Source organism: Epinephelus fuscoguttatus, linkage group LG3 (assembly GCF_011397635.1).
Source record: "Epinephelus fuscoguttatus linkage group LG3, E.fuscoguttatus.final_Chr_v1".
NCBI classification, from domain to species: domain Eukaryota; kingdom Metazoa; phylum Chordata; class Actinopteri; order Perciformes; family Serranidae; genus Epinephelus; species Epinephelus fuscoguttatus.
The window spans coordinates 30,975,335-30,997,037 of record NC_064754.1 but is presented as its reverse complement, the minus strand read 5'-3'; the positions used below and the strand labels follow the sequence as shown (position 1 = coordinate 30,997,037).

At 40.2% G+C, this 21,703-nt stretch overlaps 1 protein-coding gene across 2 annotated transcripts in view; it reads right to left on the bottom strand.

The window, feature by feature from the left end:
- Positions 1-18,116: 18,116 nt before the first annotated feature.
- The window catches only part of gcgrb (glucagon receptor b), a 77,212-nt gene continuing 73,625 nt past the window's right edge, over positions 18,117-21,703 (bottom strand). For both annotated transcript variants that reach the window (XM_049572253.1, XM_049572254.1), the window contains exon 14: positions 18,117-21,661. In XM_049572253.1, coding sequence (XP_049428210.1) covers positions 21,239-21,661 — 423 coding nt within the window. In that variant the 3' untranslated portion in view covers positions 18,117-21,238. The remainder of the gene's footprint in view (positions 21,662-21,703) is intronic.

Genomic DNA, 21,703 nt, shown 5'->3' with positions numbered 1-21,703 from the left:
ACATTTATTGGTAAATGGGAAATGGGAAATGGACCACTCAAAGGGCTTTCTACAGTACACTACGAGTCATATTCACCCATTCACACACTGGTTGCCGAGGCTACCATACAAGACCACCTGCTACTCAGTTTTCATCTTGCTCATACTTTGACATGCAGACTGGAGGAGTCGGGGATCGAAACCCTGATCTTCATGGACGACCTACTTCTGCTACTTCTGAGCCAAAGCCGCCGTTGATGTTGATCTGTTCTGTATACATGACATATATTGTACGTCTGTCCGTCCTGGAAGAGGGATTCCTCCTCAGTTGCTCTTCTTGAGGTTTCTACCATTTTTCCTGTCCTCTGTGAGGGTCTGGGGACAGAGGGATGTTGTATGCTGTAAAGCCCTGTGAGGCACATTGTAATATATGATACTGGGTACAAATAAAACTGAATTAAATTGATTGGCCAAAGTCTGCTGCTACAGGCTAGATATCCTAACTTTATTGTGTGATTTTTGCCCAATGATGAGATTAACTGCCTACCCAGGTTTTAAAGAACACTATTCTTCAAGAGCACCTTTTGCTTTGTCATCCTCTCCTCAACTTACCCCACATTCTACATGGTCTACTAACCCGAGCATTAACTGCTTATTGCCACCTTCTATGGATCATTGAGAGAACGACGTATGGAACTGATGAGAGAGAAAGGGGAAAGATGGGAGGAAAATGGGTAAGTGCAGAAATAGATGATGTGGGAAAGTTAATGAATGTCATCATGTCCAAAACATTTCACCCTTTGCTTTGGTCCACTTGGACTTCCACTTCAGTCAAGGCAGTCTGCACTAAAACGTTAATACTTTACATTTTTTGAGTACCTGGTCATCTAACACTCGTGGCTCAGAACAGATGGGAGCAAAAATGCACAATACAGAGAAAATAAGCACTGTGACAGTCTTCTATGATTTTTCCAGACATGAGTATATACCATCATTCTTGGAACCCATCCTGGCAGATGGCAAATACAGCCTCTGGGGGCAGACCACCAATTTTTTGGCGTTCCAGTTTGATTTGGGCGGAGGAGGCGAATTTCCATTTCCGACTTTCGTTTATATGTAAGTAAATATGCTGAATCATTGAGATGAGTTCAGAGTTTGCAATGACGCCAATTATGTTCAGTTCACTGCATGGACCATTTAACCCGTTAACAACTGCAGCCGGCTCAAACGTGATTGGTCAATACCATGTGGACTACAAACAACCTACAACCGGAAATCAGGGCTCTCCCGCTCTTCTTCCGGAGGCAAGATCTCCAGAATTTGCCTACAGACTCTACATTCACTGAATGTGTATAGAGACTAATATACCATAGGCTGATTAGAGAAAACAGGAAGCAGGTGAGTGATTGGGTGGTGAGGTCACATAGTGGAAACGACAGAAGGGAGCAGCTGAATCTGGAATGACAGAAGAATGAGTGACAAAGCAGTTCAGCAGAATGAATAAATAAATGATAAGGCTGAAGCTGTGACAGGTAATTTTGGTTTGGTGGGGGAAAAATGATGATTTAGTCAGGGAGCAGAACGCAGTACAAAGCAAGAAGACAGACATGCAAAACAAAGATGAAACAGAAGGATCATCTTTTCTGATTAAAAAATAAGAAAATTCATACACTGCTTTAGTACATTTTCTCCTCAAAGCACAAATCAGTTATATTTTTCTCTCTAGTGTTAGACCCTCTCTGTAACCTTATCTCTCAATTTTCAGCAAATCTTATTTTATATTCCCATGTTACCTTTCCTTATCTGTATCTTCTAAGCCTAAGAGTTTTTATGACTTACATTTCAGAAGATGAAGATGTAGAAGATGTTATTTGGATAAAACCACCTAATTCAGGGTATAGACTTTGTAAAACTTCTGACAGGATACATCAAATGCAAACAAGATCATGTTCGAGAGATACAGAGGATGAGTGAGAGTTGAATTAATTAGACCTAAACCACATTCTTTGGAAATGTAAGTTTTTGCCAACTGAAACCCAAAGATACACCTCTGACTCATGATATTGTTCTACTAGCTACCACCACCCCTGAGCTACAGCAGTCAAAAACGTATGTATATGATGGGCAGGGTTAACTGGTCAGCCGTGTTCCAACTTCAGACTTCCTGCCAGATTTGGTGACATTAGAGGACCCTTTAAGAGTCCAACAACATATCTAGTGACTTTTTCTTGACAACAGTTGACAACATTTCTTTGTGAATTTGCTCTCATGTGGCTTGGCCAGTGAGTGGAAGAGAAAGACACCATATTTAGCTGACCAATCAGCCAGGTGGCAGGAGGCAGGGTAAGCACTGACGTCACACTTGGGGGTTGGCGGTAATGACTCATTAGGCGCTATTAGCCACACCTGGAGGGAGAGCTGGAGAGGCTGTTGACCTGAGTGGGCTTGCCGCAAGGGAGACGCCGGAGACAAGATATTCTGAAGACAAAAGAGATTGAGGAAGCGTTTCACACCATAAATTGTTCACGTAAATACACATTCACTCTGAACAATACGATGAGGAGCAAGCTGGCCGACTGGTCTGATGGAACAGCATCTGAAGGATCTCCAGCGGAGTCATCTGGTCTGAGCGAGCTGGTCGCAGGGAGCAATCATGGTGGCCTAGCGGCGAGTCAACCAGCACTCTTACCTGCTTCTCTAAACTGGGGGCATACCAACCGCCATCTACTGTAGGTAATACACTGACTGTGGATAAGAACCTCATACAGCCCCACTTCAAAAGATCCCTTTAAGCATAAAAACATTAAGACAGAGCAGAGGATATAAGACTTTGCAGGCTAGGTTAAGGAAAGTAAACGTGGTTTGTGAAATTGACCTCATCATGCCTTCAATCAATATTACAAACAACACAAATCGATTATGGTCAGAGACAGAGGTAATCTGAGGACAGGCTTTTTAAAGGCAAACATAACTACATTAATAATCTGCTCCTGCGATGTGAATTGCTGCAGCCTCTACTTCTGCTTCTTTGTCTCCCTAACCTGCTTCCATTTCTTCTTCTTCACGTCTTCTTTTGAATGTGTGTGATTGTGTGAGTGGAGACAGGGGTGCTGGAATCAGAGCGCAGCCTCACCAGCTACAACCCGTTCTATAATCAAGACCACTGCTCAGCCATGCAGCTTCAGCTCCTGTTACCCATTGTTTCAGCCCTGCTTCCCTGCTCTGTGGACCCCTGCTCTACTGAGCTACCTTGTATTCCAGTCAGGACATGCCTACCTCGGCTTGAAACACCTTTTAATTTCACAAATTTGCAGCCATGGCCCTCTGTTTTCATTCACTGACAATAAAGGGAGATGACTGAGAGCACAATACCTCATTTTCAAAGCCATTCCTGAATTTTCCATTTCCTGCACAGCACGATGTTTTAAAGAAAGAACAAGAGAAAGAGATGACTTGATAGTGAGTTGGGTGATGTGTTTGTGGATCGCAGTGGGTGAGGGTGAAAGGACTTTGTTGGCAATGACAAACATATAGACTCAGTATTAGTAGTTTTAGAGAAAATTCCAATGGAGCTCCACGCTTGTCCTTTGCAATCTTCTCTCAAACCAACATTCATGCAAACATCACCACATAAGTCTCAATTACACAGGACGTTATATAAAATCTGCTCTTCAATCAAGTCCTGCTTTTAATATAATGAACATGCTTTGCTTTCACCTTTGAGAAATGTTGAGAGGAGGTTGAGAGACAGCGGAGAACAGACAAACAGAGAGCACAAGAGAAGAATTTACATGATCAGTTAAACAGGTGACAGAGAAAAAAGCATAAAATATGAGCAGAGTGTGGTCCGTAAGCTTATTGATGGAAACAAGCAGTAACAGAGAGATGATGAGATGGAAAATACAGATGGAAGTGTGAGTCCACCCTCCCAATGAGGAGGTACAAACAGAAAACAGCTTAAGGCTACACCCTTGCCGCTCATGCGTCAGCAGTTCCCCTCGGACACCGAGAAAGTTGAGGAGTTAATAGAGACAGAAATGAGACACTGAGAAACCGAGGAGTGAGATAGTAGAGGACGAGGTGAAAAGCAACAGACATAAGCAAGGGAAAGAGCAAGCGGATGAGGAGACGAGGAGGAGGGATGGCGACTATGCTGCAGCAGCTGTGGGTTATAAAACTAATCTATGCACAGTGTTTTTCTCCTTAATTAATTCATGTTGATTCGACTCATTGGCAGTCTCAATTCTCCACAGACTCCTGTTCTCCTTGTATGAGTCTTGTAACATGGTAACTGACCTTGGAGCCTGAAAACTTAATATTAATAATTACAATTCACTATGATTCTACAGAGGGCTCATTTATACATATGCAAGCGTTAAGATTTAAAGTAAACAGACATGATAATGACCAGCTGACCACTAGCTGAAAGCAAGGCCAATAGTACTTCAAGGAGCTGCTGCACTGGCAGCAAAATGGTGAAGAGCCTTTGGGACACTGAAGAGGAGGATAATTGTAGAGTCGTGCACACTGCAGTCACATCCACATTCTACATAGTTTATTACAATGACCCTTGTTAATTAATGTTTGCACATTACGATGAGCCTAACAATTCTTCCTCCCACATACAGCATGTCTCCCACTTCTACACATAAACTATAGACACTGAGGATAATATAGCTACAGTAGGACACCTTCTATCCCTGATACATCATAAATTTAGTTGATTTTGTAATGAAATTGCAAATATTGTAATTGAGTTTCTAATCTGCTTCACACTAAAACTGCATTAACACTCACTCTGTGCAGGTGTGCATCGCATTCAGGTGCATGTAATCTACAGGCATACACAGTTTTCTCATTTAAAAGAATAATGTTGCCTGAGCCTCCAAGCCTTAAACAATGGATGGACATAATCCAGGAGATCATTATAATGGAAAAGATGACTTTTTCTCTGAGGCCTAGAGGAGCAATATTCCTCAGAAAATGGGAGAGGTGGACTGTCTTTATTTCAGAAGACATGGACACAGTTTCACCGTGAGTGTCTGGACAATAAAAGGACATTCAACATGTGGACTCATGAATACTCAACTGGTGTGCCCCCACACAATGTTGGTAAATGGTATTTATGTTTTGTCTTAATGTCTAAAAATACTTTAAATAAAGAGGTAAAAAAAGAATAGTATTGACATTTTGGGAAATCTGCACATTAGCTGTCATGCTAAGAGTTAGGTGCGAAGTCTGATGCCACTGTCTTTTCTGTAAATATAAAAGCAAGCGGCTGATTAGCTTAGCTTAGCATTAAGGCTGGAAACATGGAGAAACAGTTAGTCTGGCGCTGTCCAAAGGTCATAAGAGTCATTTATCTGCATATGCCAGGCTCACTAATTCACATGTTTTATCTCATATTCTGTATCAGGGTTCTTCAACGTATTTCAGGCCAAGGACCTTTTGACTGAGAGATGGAGCAGGGACCCCCTACTACCTGACTTGTACTTTCTTTTTAGATAGGCGGGATGAAAATCTTCTTTCACAAAGACTGATGCCGAAAGTCAAAATATGTTGGATCCAGTGCTTAATTTGAGCCGGAACATACTGGAACGCATAGCAGGATCTTTTCAGAAAAGGCCCTGGTGCGTTCTGGAACTAAATTGCATGGGTCTAGAACTTTTCACATCTAAAAACTACATACAGTAGTGGCTGATGTCACTAGTGTTGCAGGGTGGAGTACCGTAGTACTATGTTGCCTCGCGAACCACTACTGTGGGATAAGTTCAAAGTCCAGTCGCAAGAGGGTGAATGTCCATGCGGCATCCAATAACGGTGCGCGCTGGTCAGTAATGGCATGTGCTGGTCACCTGGCACTCAATATGCTGCTGTAGAGGTTTGTTTTCCAGACATGTGAGTATCTTTGAGCAGTGAAAGTTATTACTTATTTCTTTTTATTTGTCGGCAGTGATTTGTTTTCCACAGAGTTCTATGTGCGAGCATTTTACTCGCATTTGCGACTAAAAATAGTTTTGTGCAAACAAAATAAATCATTCAGCAGCTGTGCAAGTCCAGATTTCAACCAGCAGCAGAAACAAAAGGCAAATCATACTGGTTGTGGGTTGAACGGGGGTCACAGACAGGAATACAGCGGTCAAATAGCCTACGGCGGCTCCGCTGCGCAAGATAACAGCTTACCGACGACAGAGAAGTCTGACTCCAGGTCCAGTAGCCTAATTTCCTCTTTCGCTGGCATCTTGACTGCCCAGTAGTACCTGGACAGTCAAGCCGTGGCAGCACACAGGTATGTGGCGTGTCAGAGGAGAAACGAGCCGTTCACATTTCTCTCTGTGGCAGGTAACGGTTCACAGTCCTCACCGCACTTTAGGGACTGTTCTTTACTTATGGAGGGACTGTTCTTTACTTGTCAGGGGAGGAGGGTGGCTGGTTGATTTTTATTTCATTTATTTATTTTATTTTGATCTCCACTATGTTAATCACTTATTGATGCTGTTTTTGAAGTATGAATAAGTCAATAAGTAATTTATTCCATTGAAATATCATTGAAGTATTATAGAAAAGTGATTTATCTTTTTATAAATGACAAAAGGCACATCTGCCTCATTTTTGCTGTGGTATTGTGATACTACTCAGAACTGTGATACTTTCACTGGTATCGTACCGTGGGTCCCAATTTTGGTACCGTGACAACACTAGATGTCACAACCATTCAATTCGGAGTTGCGCAGTGAGGCGGCTCGGGTGCTGCTTAAAAGTGTTCCCCCACTTTTGGCCTCTCTCAAAGGCCCAAAGTGTTCCCCTACTTCTAATTTTACAAATTAAGCACTGGTTGGATCCATGTTATTGTGTATTTTCAGACATATTTTAATTTAGGGGGGAAAAGCCCCAGGATCTTTACAAAACAGATGTAGGTGTAAAAATTCATTTAGATATTTTAGTTTTGCTAGCGAGAGGCTTAAACATACAGGAGTTATGACTAAACAACAGCTTAAAATAAAATATATTGACCGGGGTGTCTGACGCTTGCATTGTTTTCCCCTTGATTTTAATGTCTTCTTTCTTCACATAACTCCACCGACACATTATAATGTGAATTCATTTTCATTCATTCATTTATTTTCTGTAACCACTTTTCTGTAACCACTCTGTAACCACAGGGCTGGAGCCTATCCCAGCTAACATTGGGTGAGAGGCGGGGTACACCCTGGACAGGTCGCCAGACTATCACAGGGCTGACACATAGAGACAGACAACCATTCACACTCACATTCACACCTACGGGCAATTTAGAGTCACCAATTAACCTGCATGTCTTTGGACTATGGGAGGAAGCTGGAGTACTCTGAGAAAACTCACTCTGACACGGGGAGAACATGCAAACTCTACACGGAACTGGTAACCCTCTTGCTGTGAGGCGACAATGCTAACCACTGCACCATCATCATTCCAGGAAAAATTTAATTATTTCCTTTGGTTCCTTCGATACTGTTGAAAACTCCATACTGACATGCCGGGTACAAGAGCTTGACAGGCTTACAGTAACCAAGGGGTGGCAGGACTTAGTGAAGGTTCCAGTCTTCTAAGTAAGGCTAACCGACTGCTTGCTTTAGTTTCATGTTTGATGTGATTCAGAAAATGTCAAACTTTCACTTTAAGAGTGAATTTGCAGACTCTTCCAGAGAAGTATGAGGAGTGAAGGAAGGACAATAATTATATGCAGATGCAGTACCTCTTCTTTCATTTTTCACGTGCACCTCCTTTAACAGAATTCTGGTATTCGTCACACACCTGGTCTCTGCTCTGTTTCTTCGCTGTCCTTAATAAAACAGAGAAAGGTCAGAAGGCACCGCAGCTTTGATGCCTTCGAAGGGTCCCTGTGGGAATCTGAGCTCAGTCTGCTGCTCTTTGAAATTCATCTCATCAGTGCCAAATGTGGCTTTGCATTTCAAGTATGGTGTTTCCTATGTCCTCCTATAGAGAAACATGTTGCGATGATAAGCTCTGCAACATGACACAAGCAAACACACTTACAGACACATACTCTATTTACTCGACTTCTGCAGAGTTTCCAGTGTTTACACACACTCCGCTACATGTAAGTTGAACTCTAACTGCTGCATGTTTTAGCCAAACCCTGACCCTGAACACACACACACACACACCCCTGACCCTGAACACACACACACACCCTCACACACACACACACACACACACACACACACACACACACACATACACACACACACGTACTATTTACAGCCTAATGGGATGATTAAAGAGGTTGGTGACCGACTGACCAAACTATTTGTCATTAATAAAACCTTGAACAAACACTGCAGAGTCTCTGAGGACACATTTCTCCCAGAATGTGCTATTGTTTATACAGGCCAGCGGAGATAAGAGTAGTTATTTAACATAGCACAGGCCCTCGAGGGACCCAATGACTACCAATACAGTGCATCTGGTTTAATTTACATGTAATCAGATAAGGTCTGTTTTCAGTTCAGAGGCTTCTGTAATGACTCTGATTCAGCAGTTTCAATTATCCTGGACAGGAAAGCTAGTTTTTAGATGGAACAATGTGTTTATCTCACTTAAGGCACCTGAACAGACATGAAAGGTAGATCTAACTCTTCAAAGAGTACTCTAGAGACAAAATTATCGACCATATATGTCAAAATTAATTCAAGATCCTGACTATTAATTCCTCTGTGTGCAAAAGCATTGGATCCAACTTCAAACAAAGCAACACATTATATCATGGACCTTCCCTTAACACTCACGTCTTTCAAGCTGTCAGCTGAAATGAGGCTTTCTATACTGACCCTGATTATATCACCTGGGGTTCTTTATTAGACTTGTCAAAGCTCCTCCAGGGGACATTATCAAACACTTTTCACAGGCTGAGTAGTGCACCAAAAACTGATTTTGATGTGTTAAATTGTTAGATTACTACTCAATAAAAGCACAGCTTTGACAAACATAAAAGGAGACGTGGGAACTGTGATGGATTACCTGACACAAGTTTAAAGGCTCAGCAAGTTATTTTTTTTGTTTTCTGAAAGAAGCAGAATCCAGTGAGACGTGAAAATAATTCATCTGTCAAAACCCTGTGGTTTGGCATATGTGTTACATTTATCAGAGTTCATCTAAACTTCATACATATTTGACATTTGTGTATTTTTAGACCAGACTAAACCTTCCTTGTCAAGATGGAGATTTTTGGTGTCTTAACAACTACTGCTTGGTTCACACTACATGATATCAGCCTGATTGTTGCCCGGCCCGGTGTCGCATGGTGACGGCTCGGATCGTGAATGACAATGAGTTTCGTACTCAATAATCTACCGTTTCATCTCTTGCAGTTTGTCATAGTAGATGACAACTGACGCCAACTCTTGGACACCTCACAATGTTCTGACAGAAAGTCTAGTCTTGATGAAGTGTGGAGGAGGATTAAATATTTTATCCCGACTCAAGTTAGAGGAGGGCTAAACTGAAAATTTGCTGCTCAGCTTCATGGGCCAAATGATGCGGAAGATGCGGGTAATTTGAAGTCAAACCTTTTTGGCTTCATGCACCACTGAGCAACTTTCATGGGAATTGATGGGGAATTGCCTCTAATGTTGTATCCAGTTCTCTTCATACATCCATAGGTTTACGGTGAGGATGACCTCTGAAGTGCTAAACTGAGATAACTGTTGGTGTGAACCCTTCCAAAGCATAGGAGGCCGACTTGTTTGTCTTCTTTTCTATTTTTCCATGTTAATTTCAGGAGATGTGATTGGTTGGCAGTTTCTGAAAGGCATTGGGCTTAGTCACAAATGTCATGTGAACTTATTACTTTTGAGTATTTGCAGTCAGTTGCCAGTTCATAGGACTTGTATCTGAAACGACGGCAGTTTAATACAACAGTCCTGCATTAAATACCTGCCTTCATGAAGGTTTAATGAGTTTTTGTTCAAACTGTTTCGAAGAGGTGTTGATTCAACTTCATGGCTGTTTTGAAGGCTGCAGTTTGCAGCGTTGTTGAATTGTATTGTTTTATACTGAGAGCTGCTTCTAATCGTCACCTTCTTGATATAAACAGGGTGAACAAAACACTAGAAACACTTCTGTGGCTACCAAAACGACCATAAAATTGGATAAACTCCTCTGTTTAACAGTTTCACTTGTTTTGACTGCATTCATTTTAGATGCATGTACCAAATAAACCAGCAAATGTGAGTAGCATTAACTTAATGACTTTTGTTGATAGGTAATAAGTAATTTATTACCTGCCTAACAGTGGTGATTTTGTAGTCTTTGCAGTCGCTTCCAGTATGACGCAAATGTCAGGTGACATGTAATGTCTTAGCTTTTCCTGATCTGACACTGTACCATCGTTTTCATTGTTGCTGATGATTTAACCGGCAGAAGAAACATTGAGTCAGCTGTTTGACTGGACTGGCTCCCATTTTTAAAAAATGAGAAGAAGGTATTAGCAGCTGGTTTTCGCGTGAGGTTGCAGCTCAAATATCATCGACAGAGGTAGCAGCAACAAAATAGATATTTTATGAGCTGATGCAAAGCCTATACACTGTAAAAACAAACTATTTGTTTTAAAAATAAAGGTTGGTATCTGCGCTGCCTTCATTTTTTAAGTTGACTGAATTTGAGAGGACAAGTTGAGGCAGTTTTTCGATGATTAGAAACAAGAACTCCTCTTGTCAAATTAACTTGATTGTGATTCAGTTGTACATTTTAATACTTTTCTTTACGTAGCTATTGGATTTAAGTACAACTGAATTAAAATCGAGTTTATTTGACAGGAAAGTTTGTTCTGAGTCACTACAAAAATTACCTCAACTCGTCTTTTCAGATTCGGTCAACTTAAAATTTAAAGGGAACCTGAACACTAACTTTTTTAAGGTAAAACAAATCACTTATTTTTATAGTGTAAAGTGGGCCGATTCACTCACTACTCACTGAATAATTCACTACAGTATATAGTGAGTTTGCCATTTTGTAGTGATGCTTGAACCTGTAGTGGGAAATATTATACCCTATATAGCGGACATAAAGTATCCAACAATGCATCGCAAAAAATATTGTACAACTCACCAAGCAATATATCCCATCATGCATTGTGCCACAGGACCAGACGGACTATACTGGACGGCCGAGAGAGGGCAACTCGATTACAACTGGCTGTACATGTTTAACTTATAATGACATGTTGAAATTTGTTTTACAAGTTTCTTTGTCATGTAATAAACTGTCTTTGGTCCCTGAAGAAATAAAAATAAATTGGCAACTAATCTTCTCTAGAGCTTCACAGCTACTGTACAGAGTAGGGCTAATAATGCTAGCTTATGTTAGCAAGCTTTGTCGCTGCTAGCTCTGATTTGTACCATAATGGCTTAATGCATAACGTTATATATTAAATTTACATGTCATTACATGACTGGTAAAACAAACTTCAACATAACAAAGATTAAACAGACTTACAACAATAGAAGAGATTGCAATCACGCTGCTCTCTCTCCTCTTGTCTGTCTGCCACTGTAATGTTAACGTCCTCAACATAGAACTCCCTATATGGTGAGTAAGGAGTGTGACTGAGTCAATGATTTCAGACACAGCCTGTGTTATTAATTTGCTTTCTCAAGCATGCTCTTCTCTTCTCCACACATTTAAAGGGTAATCTGTGGTCAGTCAATGCCTTATGTGGTAAGCAGTTTGGATCTTCCACACCAGTTTCTTCCCTCTTACTAATTGAAATTCAGACTCTGTTGCTGTATGTGGAAAAAAAAAAGGAAGAATTGTAGCTAATCTAGTGAGACGAGGATGTTCAAGACACAGAGACTATAGTTAGTTTGATGGAAGAATGTGATTGCGGGGTCGAGGGGAAATCATTTTACTGGCAAGAGGTGCAGCAGCGGCACTTTTCTGGCATATGAGCTGACAAGTCATTAGCCGTTATGGAAGTCTGAGCCAAGTGTAGAAGAAATCAGCATCTTTCTCTGTCTGCTTCTATTGCTGTTACATATATTAGGTCTTAATGAGCCATCAGTCATCTGTATTCTGTATCAGTCGCTTGGCCTGCAGCACCAGTGTTGTCGAGGTACACTGAAGTTGCGTGTGATGGCCCTTCAGGGATCTCCAGACTCAGGAAAACACAGATGATGGGAAAAGTTTAGCCAGAGCAGCAAAAACATAGTCCAAGTGCTTCATATGAACACACAGAGTTTTGGGTCTACACTTCCAACTACTTTACACAGCACTCAGATGGCTGTCAAAAGCACATTCGTCCCTCTTCATCTGTCAGAGCTTTAGTCTTGTTCCACACCTACCGGGACACAGAAAAACTGTAAACCTGCATTTACTTTGTGTGTTTTGGCATAAATAAGGACAAGTTGTAAAGACCTAGAGATAGCCTTTATGTTATTGGCATTTACAGAGAAAAAAAGGAAGTTGTGCCAACAAATCAGCTTCTTGTTTACACATAAATGAGTCCTATGATCATAGTTAGCATCGTTTCTGTCCAGGCCTAACTCAAGCCCAAACCACTGCTGCAGTTTTGGGCCCTAGCTTGGTTAAAAATGCAGATGTACACTGTAATTTTTTATTAAAACATGTACTACAAGCTAAAGTCAACTTAAGTATTTTCAGTACAGTGACAGATATTTGTGGCACAATCACCAACATGCACTTTCTCCTACCAAATGTTTAACACAGCCAAAAAAACATATCATCTCGTTAGCATTGTTACTGTGACTGTTAACAAGCATTGCTGTGCCTGGCTTATTAAAGCCAGGGGGTTATATTGGCAGAAATGATAAGGTTCTGTTTTCATTAGTGTATAATCCCTTAAAAGTACTTTCATTGTGTGTTTTTTTCCTTAGAAGGATCCCTTTGTTTTTACATTGAGTCTGCCATGTTATTCTTTAGTAGCCCAAAATGGACAATGCCACTAAATCCTACACTCTAGACCTTTATATTAGGTCATAAAAAAACATTCTGAGCTTATAAACTTCCAGGCAGACATTGCATGTAGTTTAAATTTCTTGAGATGCTTTATTGCACGAACACATGTTCCTCACTCAGATCAAATTAAAATGCTGCAAAACAAGAATGAGGCTGTGCCATTACAGCAAAGTGTGATTAGATCAAGTAATTAATAAATAGCTGTTTTAAATATTACAAGGTAAACATGTCTGGAAATCAATTTTTTAAAAAAGCTAAAATATAAACTGACAAAAGTGAAAATTATAAGTTGTAACAAGTCAAAATTTTTTCATTTTTACAGTGTATAGAGATGATAAAGTCTGTTGATGGACACCTCTGCCTGTTTGCTGACACTTGACAAAACTATGACAGTGTTGAGGCAGATTGGAAATGAAGTAGAGAGAGCGGTATGACATGCATCAAAGGTCCCAAGGCTGAAATGGAGCCCCAGACGTCGCAGTAATGAAACCACTTGGCTACTAAGGTTCTTTAACTTCCGATTCAATAGTGCTTCCAACAAAGCAGTCCAAATAAATATAGAAATCTGTCAGCTTATTACTCTTACAGTATCCTGAGGTTACTGTTTTAAAGAAAAACAAGGAAACATCTAATCTCTGAAATTGTTCTGTGTATGCACCACTGCACAGGGAGGACCACTATAACTGAAGTATTGCAGTGGGAAAAACATTTGATTCATATCGCAGACTAAATAGCATTGTGCTCATGAGGTGATTTTTATGTAGTATCTACACCCCACCCACACCAACACATACCCACATACTACTCAAACAGATGTGAACAGTGTTTTTTCCTCCTCCTTTACTTTTGTTGGACTGTTAAGCCTCACCCAGTCTTTGCTTGTTCTTGGACTCAAGTACTTTCGACAATAGACCTGCCACAGCTGATTGATTTCTACACCGTGCTGCTCCTTTGTCATTGCTATGTCATTGTTCTGAGGTGTTTTTGTCCTGATCCTGAAATAACTTCTTCTGGTTTCGTGTGGCGCGTGTATACGACTTCCTATCTAGTATACCTCGTAGGAAGTCAGGATTTACAGCGACAGAAAGAGACAGAGACACGAATTCACACAGAAAACCTGCTTTCAACTGCAACACCCATACACGCACACACACACACACACACACACACACACACACATACACACACACACAGTGATGATGAAGCTGGTGATTTCAAACCACATCTTGGTTAGAGACCGTTGTGGAAAATTGGATCTAGCCTTTGAATATATGCATCCAGTATTAAATAATGTATATTCAATCATTCATTCAATAATTAGAGTGGCCTTTGCTTTGAAGATGGCACCCAGTAATGGTGATCAGCTCCATCTCCATTCAATCACAGCCTCACCCTCTGCTCTGAATATTTCCTAGACTCTTGTTGTAGGTCAAGTCCCAGAACTGAGATTGAAAGACACAAGACAATCAGGACCTACGCCTGGATGGACTTTACAGATCAGAGCACAATGTTTGTTTACAACAACTTTCAGGTAGAAAACCACTGTCTGCACTTCACCTGCAGAAAATCAAATCACGCTGAGCAAACACTGCCCCAGTTGGTTAGCTTTTAGCCACCTAAAAAAAAATCAATATCAGTCTAACTGTACAATACTTAGGTATTTTTAGGGCTTTATCTTGCTGTCAGACAGTCCTTTCAGAGAGGGAACTGAAGTTTTTACCTCAAAGCCACCAGACTCCATTAACACATGCAATCTTGGCTGCAGCTCCTCCAGTCCATAGTGTTATATTGGTTAGCTTCCATGCTGGTAGATTTGGTTTGACAAAAACAGTAATTTTACTTCTTAAAACACAAGAGTTGCTTGTTTACCTTGATAGGTTAGTGTGTCAGCTAAAGCAGAGAAAATATTCCAACTTACACTGATATAGATTTTTTTTCAGGTGGTTCTTATTACATGGCTAAAATATATTTTGCATGCAGTACATTGTGTAGCTTCCACGCCAGGAGATTTGCTTTATCAAAGACGCTAGCTACTGTAGGCAATACAGTACATAAATATGCACAGCAGAAACCTCAGATAAGTCAGACCACTGTGTTTAACTGTATATCTTAAAATATCACAGTTACAGCTGAAAACTACAACAAAAATTAACACATTTTCTGATTTTACATATCAGTGATAAAAATGAATTACAGGACATCTACGAGAAAATTATAGTTGTGTGATATGTGAGCGTGACGTCATGGTGATTGAGTCTATTCAGAAAAACGTGTATGACACTCATTCTGTTTCTTATCATGAGGTACTTATTTAATTAATACCTTAATACCTATCTAACATCCCTGTGGCTGTGGGTCTGGGCTATATTCACAAGAGTAATCCTGAAGATGGGGTGGGGGTGGGGGTGGGGGGTTACAGAGGATGTCTGGAAGGTTTTGACCACTGTAGTATATTTTCAGTGACCCTCTGTTTACATAATGTATTTTCCACAATCCTCCCTCTAGACTCACAGCATCACGACTGCCCATCCGGAGCCCTAGCTGGTCCCAGTAGTTAGAATAATACGGCAGTCCTTAAAATAGATGTTTCCTGCATCAGCAGAGTCAACACACAATCAACAATTTGATCTGTTTTTGTCTTGTAATTTTGAGTCCTTTTTTTGTCATTAGACAATCAGTAAGCAATTGATTTTTGCTCTTCTGGTGATAAAGGCTTGTTGTGAGGCGTGAAGTTGTGAAAACAAAAAAGAGGTTGAAGGAAAAGCAGACCTGCTCTTACAGAAGGTTGGTCAAGGTTTTACTGCTTAAGGATGAATATGATTTACTTTATGTTGCAGTAATACTTAAAATGTGCATTCGCTGTCATTACTGATGCATACAAAAGAGCATAATAGAAAACAGCAATGAGACATTTCTTTACTCATTTTATCCACTAAAATTGCATCTGTACACTCAGAGTTTAGTAATAGAATATGAAATATGAAACTTTTTTTAAAAACAAGATAAGAGAGCACTCCATCTGTATGTGCATCTAGATGATCTGATTAATTTATGCTGCTATTCATTCATTTAAATATTGTTTTTCTCTATTGCTTCAGTAAGAATCAATACACAACTTTTATTTGCCCTTAAAAAAATCCAGCAATCAAGGGAGCAAAATTATGCATGGCAACAAATCTAGATTAAACAAACCAGATTCAAACTGTATTTAGAAGTCGGCCCTAATTGTTGCTTCTCAATGGACCCGGGTGTCTCTTCCAATGCTGACGTCAGAGAAGCTGAACACTTTGCTGCAAACAAAAAAGGTTATTTCTGTTATTTCTGTGAAAACAATCACTGAGACCTTCAACATCAATCTGTTTGACGTGTGCTTTCAAAGAGGTGTTGCACAGGCGATGACACGTGTACATACTTACACTAGAAAATAAGACTGATTATACTGTAAGCCGAGGAATTCTCTATCAAACTACACTATACATGGTGTCTAATATACAATACTATAAATATCACACCGCTATGGCTGTCAACTTAAAGACAGCACTGCAGTATTATCAGGCATATATTTCTTGCCTCATTATTTTCAAATGCAATTGTATATATTATTTTAAAATTAATTTCTATTACTATTTCATATTCTTATTATTCTATTTTACTTATTTCTGTCTTTCTTTCTTACTTACTTACTTTTTACTTTGTGTCACTGCAATATCTGAATTTCCTTCCTAAGGGTCAATAAATAATTTTATAGGTTGTGATGCTTTTGCATTTGGTTTTGCGTTTAAACCCCAATAAGGGCAGAAAGGTTGGTGTCAGTGTTTGATACCAGAGTAAAAGTTTTTTTTTTTTTGTTTGTTTGTTTTTGAATGTATTTATTATTAGCCGCGGCAACATTACAGTGGCCAGTACTGTTTTCATCTTGTGTGTGTGTCTGTGTGTACTTGTATATGTTATAAAGTGAGGACCAAAAGATGTATTTTAGCAACACAATGAGGACAGTTTTGCAAAGTGAGGACATTTTGGCCGGTTCTCACTTTTTCAAAGGTCTGTTTGAGGGTTAAGACTTGGCTTTAGGGTTCAGGTTAGAATTAGGTTTAGGTTAGGGTTAGGGATTCGGCATTTAGTTGTGATGGTTAAGGTTAGGGTAAGGGGCTAGGGAATGCATTATGCCAATGAGGGTCCTAACAAAGATAGAAGTACAAGAATGTGTGTGTGTGTGTGTGTGTGTGTGAGAGAGAGAGAGAGAGAGAGAGAGAGAGTATTTTGCGAGGTATCTATCTATCTGTGTGTCTGTTTATTTATTTTGTGACCAACTGTCTAATAAAATTTCCCTTTTTTAGTATTGTGAGGGTATTGGGCCAGAACACAACAGAGTTCCTTATAGAGCTCCTTGTATGCAGTCATAGAAGGACTTCTGGAATTAAAGACCAGCACATAATCTCAACATTATGAATAATCCATCATGACCCTTGAGTGCATTTATTCATATCAAACACTTTATTTATAAATGGAAATGGTCATCCTAGAAATGAAAATGTGCAATATATCCACATGATGAGACAAAGACCTGTCTAAACCCTTAAATTCAAATTTCTCCATTACATACTGATTTCGTTTTGTAGTCTTTACATATCATGAAAATCATTCCCCTGAGAGACACTGTGAGCCGTCCTTAACTAATATTCTCTGCTGGTTTTATCCTGCCACGCAGAGAGCTGCCTCCAGTGGTTATTGATATACGTTATATGTAAATACAGGCATGGGGAGGAAGGTGGGGGTTTTTCAGAGATTTTTCTGGATCAATCACACACATGAATGCACATACACCCAGATATGTGTGCTACGAATGCATAATTCATGTTCTGACAACTTATTACCCTCTGCGCAACAACACACAAAGGAGTCTTTATAATTTTATGTTGCAGTCATCTCCAGTAGAAGTATGTATGTTGATTGATAGTAAGTCCACTGATTGACTTTGCAGTCAACCATGATGTGGAATAACTGCACGATAATATACATGTGCACACACAGATGAATTTATTTGATTTTCTGCCATGTCAGTCTCCACAAAATGTCAGTACAAACAGCTCATGTATCGCTGCGGAGGAATGACACTAATGTCTCTCTCTCATATGTGAATTTGACACAATACATAGTGACACTTTTTTGCTTACAGAATTCAGTTTAATTGGATCCACAGAGACAGAAAACACAACAATTTGGCTTTAATATAAAACTTTTTGCTTTTTCTCATGAAATTACCCTTCTGACAATTGCAACACTTTTAACAAAGGACAGGTACAATCATGTTTGTGTCTTTTTTCAAGATAATTAGTCGTGTTTATTCTCATCTTTGAGTCATCTGGACTGCAAGCAAAAACACAGAACAACAACACATCCCTCCACCCACCTGCCTTTGTCATTATAATACCAATATTCACTTTAATCAATATTTACATAGTACAGTGCTCCCTCTACACTTCAAACTGAATATTTTATTTACCATCCTTGATCAAAAGGTCCATCAGGAATCCCTTTGTGAAAATCCTTGCTGGCTCTGGGGTGGCTAAAATCGATCATGTTTGGAAAATACAGCATATTAAAGGATCAGTGTGTAAGATTTTGGGGGGTTTGGTGGCATCGAGCGGCGAGGATTGCACTTTGCAACCAGCTGAAACTTCTTTGAAAGTTATAATTCCTTCAGTGTTCTGCACATTTTTACCAGGGGTTAAATTATTTCACAGAGGCCTCTACATCTTCAAAAAAAAGAAAATCAGACCTGGGGTCATATTCCCAAAGCTTCCTAGTGCTAAGAGTTGCTCCTAGTGACGCAATTCTAAGAAAATTCTTAGAATTTTAATGTTAGAATTTCCCATTAAAGTTAAAACTAGGTTTTAGTAAAGATAAAAGTTATCCACAGAGCATCTTAGACCTTAAAAGAGCTCCTAAGGTGAAAAACTGTTAGGAGCAGGGTGGAGGACTTTTAAGAGGCTGAAGAGTTTCTTAATCAGAGGAGAAAATGGCAGAAAGACAAAGAGGTTGGAGAAATATCCTCCAAACACTGGATGACAGTGAGTAAATTAAAAGCTATTTGTGGTCTGTCTTATTAGACGTATGAACACATTTCACACTCAGTGCAATAACGCTATAACGTCAGAAATAAAATGATGCAGCTGCCGCAGCAGTGATGACCTTGGTCTGTCTCACCCTTCCATCAGCAGAGTGATCACATTAACAATGACAACACTGTCACTGTCAGCAGTTGATTTCATTTCCACTGGGTGTTCACACCTTGCAGGCTCAAAAAGGGCGCGTCTCTGACAACCAATCACATCTGTTAAAAGAATGCATCATGCCTAGCAATGGGGTCAACCACACCTCCTCACTAAGGTAAAAGTTTCTGTCTCTTCCTTGGTCAGAGTTGCTCTGAGAACTTTCCTAAATCACTCCTAAGCTAGGACTCCTTATTTAAAAATTTTAGGCCAAGTTAGGAGCTCTCTGAGTGTATTCTCAGAATGTTTGTGAATACGGCCCCTGGTGATTTACACCGATGAAGACACTGATTAAAGCAGTTTCATGTTACAAATCAGTGTTTCTTTGGTGCTGTAAAAACAACGAATAAAGCAGTTTCACATAAAAAATCCCAGTGTTCTACTGACACTTTCACTGAGGTTAAACTGCTAACTACAGTGGCCAGAGCAAAAATATGAATAGGACTGTCTAGAGCCAGCGTTTGGTTTGTTCATTCAGGACTACTGTAGAAACCCATTGGAGCAACATGGCGGACCCCATAGACGAAGATCCATTCCCTAAATAAACAGCTCATTCTGAGGTAACAAAAACACTGTGATTTTTATTTTCAGCTGATTATATTGTACACAAGAAAACACACTTATTAAATTATATTCCATTCCTGCAAATATATCCCCTTAAATCCTACACACTGGACCTTTAAATCCAGTTCATTTCTGAACTGGACTTTCTTAATCCAGAATTATAAAAGTGGTTCTGTGTGGCACATTTTGCTTTCGGCGTCATGAAGTATGAGCCTTGATCCTTGATCTGCAGAAGAAAAGACAGATCAAAACAAATGTATAAGAAATGTATAATATGGTGCTTTTTTCAACAAAGCACAATGACTCGTGTTATGAAATGAAAAACGTTTCCGGCACAAAAAAGGACTTTTGTACATAAAACAACTTCATGTTCTGCCTTTGCCTCCACTCTACGGAATACTGTATAACTGATAATGTGAGGCTGTGTGGACGATGATTGGAGCAGACTGACAAATTGTTTTTCATTCAGTTACCTTAAAGTGTGCCAGGTATTAATGTTTACTCTGAGGGTGCATGAGAACACAGCAAGAATTCAAATAGAGTCTTCTCACTGGATGACTGCAGGTGCTGTGGGCATATTTCTAATTACATATATACACTTAAATATTGTTTCACCCATATTTCTCAAAAGTTCATACATTCAGGAAAATCTGTTCAAAAAGGCAATGGATGGGTTATTATAGACAAAAAGGAGGAAAGGAATGTGCATGAGTGGGTTTGATGGCTGGTTTACCCACTTGAAGTAAATCCTATCATTGCAAGCTCTTATTTTCTTGTTTGGCTTTGGTCATTTAAATCCAGAATAAGTTAAATATTATAGTCTGTCTGAAGATCAAAGCTTCCATCCTCTGCCTCAGCATGTGTGATAAGAGTCTGCGCTCTCCAGTGAATCTCTCCCTTCATCCTTAAATGATCCAGACGTCACAAATCAGCCATGCTGAAGTCCACATTCAGTTTCATGAAACCAAAAAGGAAAAAAAAAATTGACACTTTCGAGAGGTTTCTGTCGGAGAGTACCACAAAAAAATGACCACCCATTGCTGCAAACAGACACAGAAGCATGACTCACAACGACAGCAGTGGTACAGATGGAAAAATGAGAGCAGGGTCGGTGTCAAAATGGCAGTCCTCCATACAGACACACACACATACTCACACAAACACACACACACACACTCACATGGCACTGGACACCACTAGAGTTCCTCTTTAATTTATTTTACCATTCCTGATGTCTGAAGTCAATAAGTGCTTTTTCGCTCAAGGTCCCAAAACCAATAAATACTAATTTGCAGCTGTGTAGGTTAAAACATCCTGATCTGTGTGGGTTATGTCCTCGATCTCTCCCCACTCAGGCTGTCTTGTTTGCGCATAATAAACACTGATCCGAAACACCGATAAGCGCAATCAGTGAGGGTTTCATGACAAAACCTCAGAGGAGGTTGTCCTCAGACATTAGTCTCCTCTCCTTCCAGAGCGTGTGAGCGGCACTGCCCCTTCTCCTCCAAACACACGTCCTCTGTGGTAGTGCTCACGTGAATCCCAGCGCTTCTGTGTGGCAGGAAAGAGAACTGCAGGGTGTGTCTGCTCTTGGCAGCCCCGCCTTTCCCCGTCCCGTTGCTGTAAGAGACAACTAGTCGGCGGTTCTCCTCAGGTGCGGCAGAGCAGGAGGGTTCTCTGTCGGCTTTGTTGAGGCGGGGCGAGTCACCGCTGGGGTCGCTAGCATTGTTGTCGTGAAGATAGGGCAGATTACCTGTGGCGATGCTGCCACTCTTGACGTGTGGTGTGTGGCTGTGGGTGTGGCGGTACTCCTCATCGATGTCCTTACCCAGCTTCCACCTCTTCCACTTTTTCAGCATCTCAGACTGCACCTGAGGGATGATGTGACAGCAGGGAGAGCACATAGAGGACAG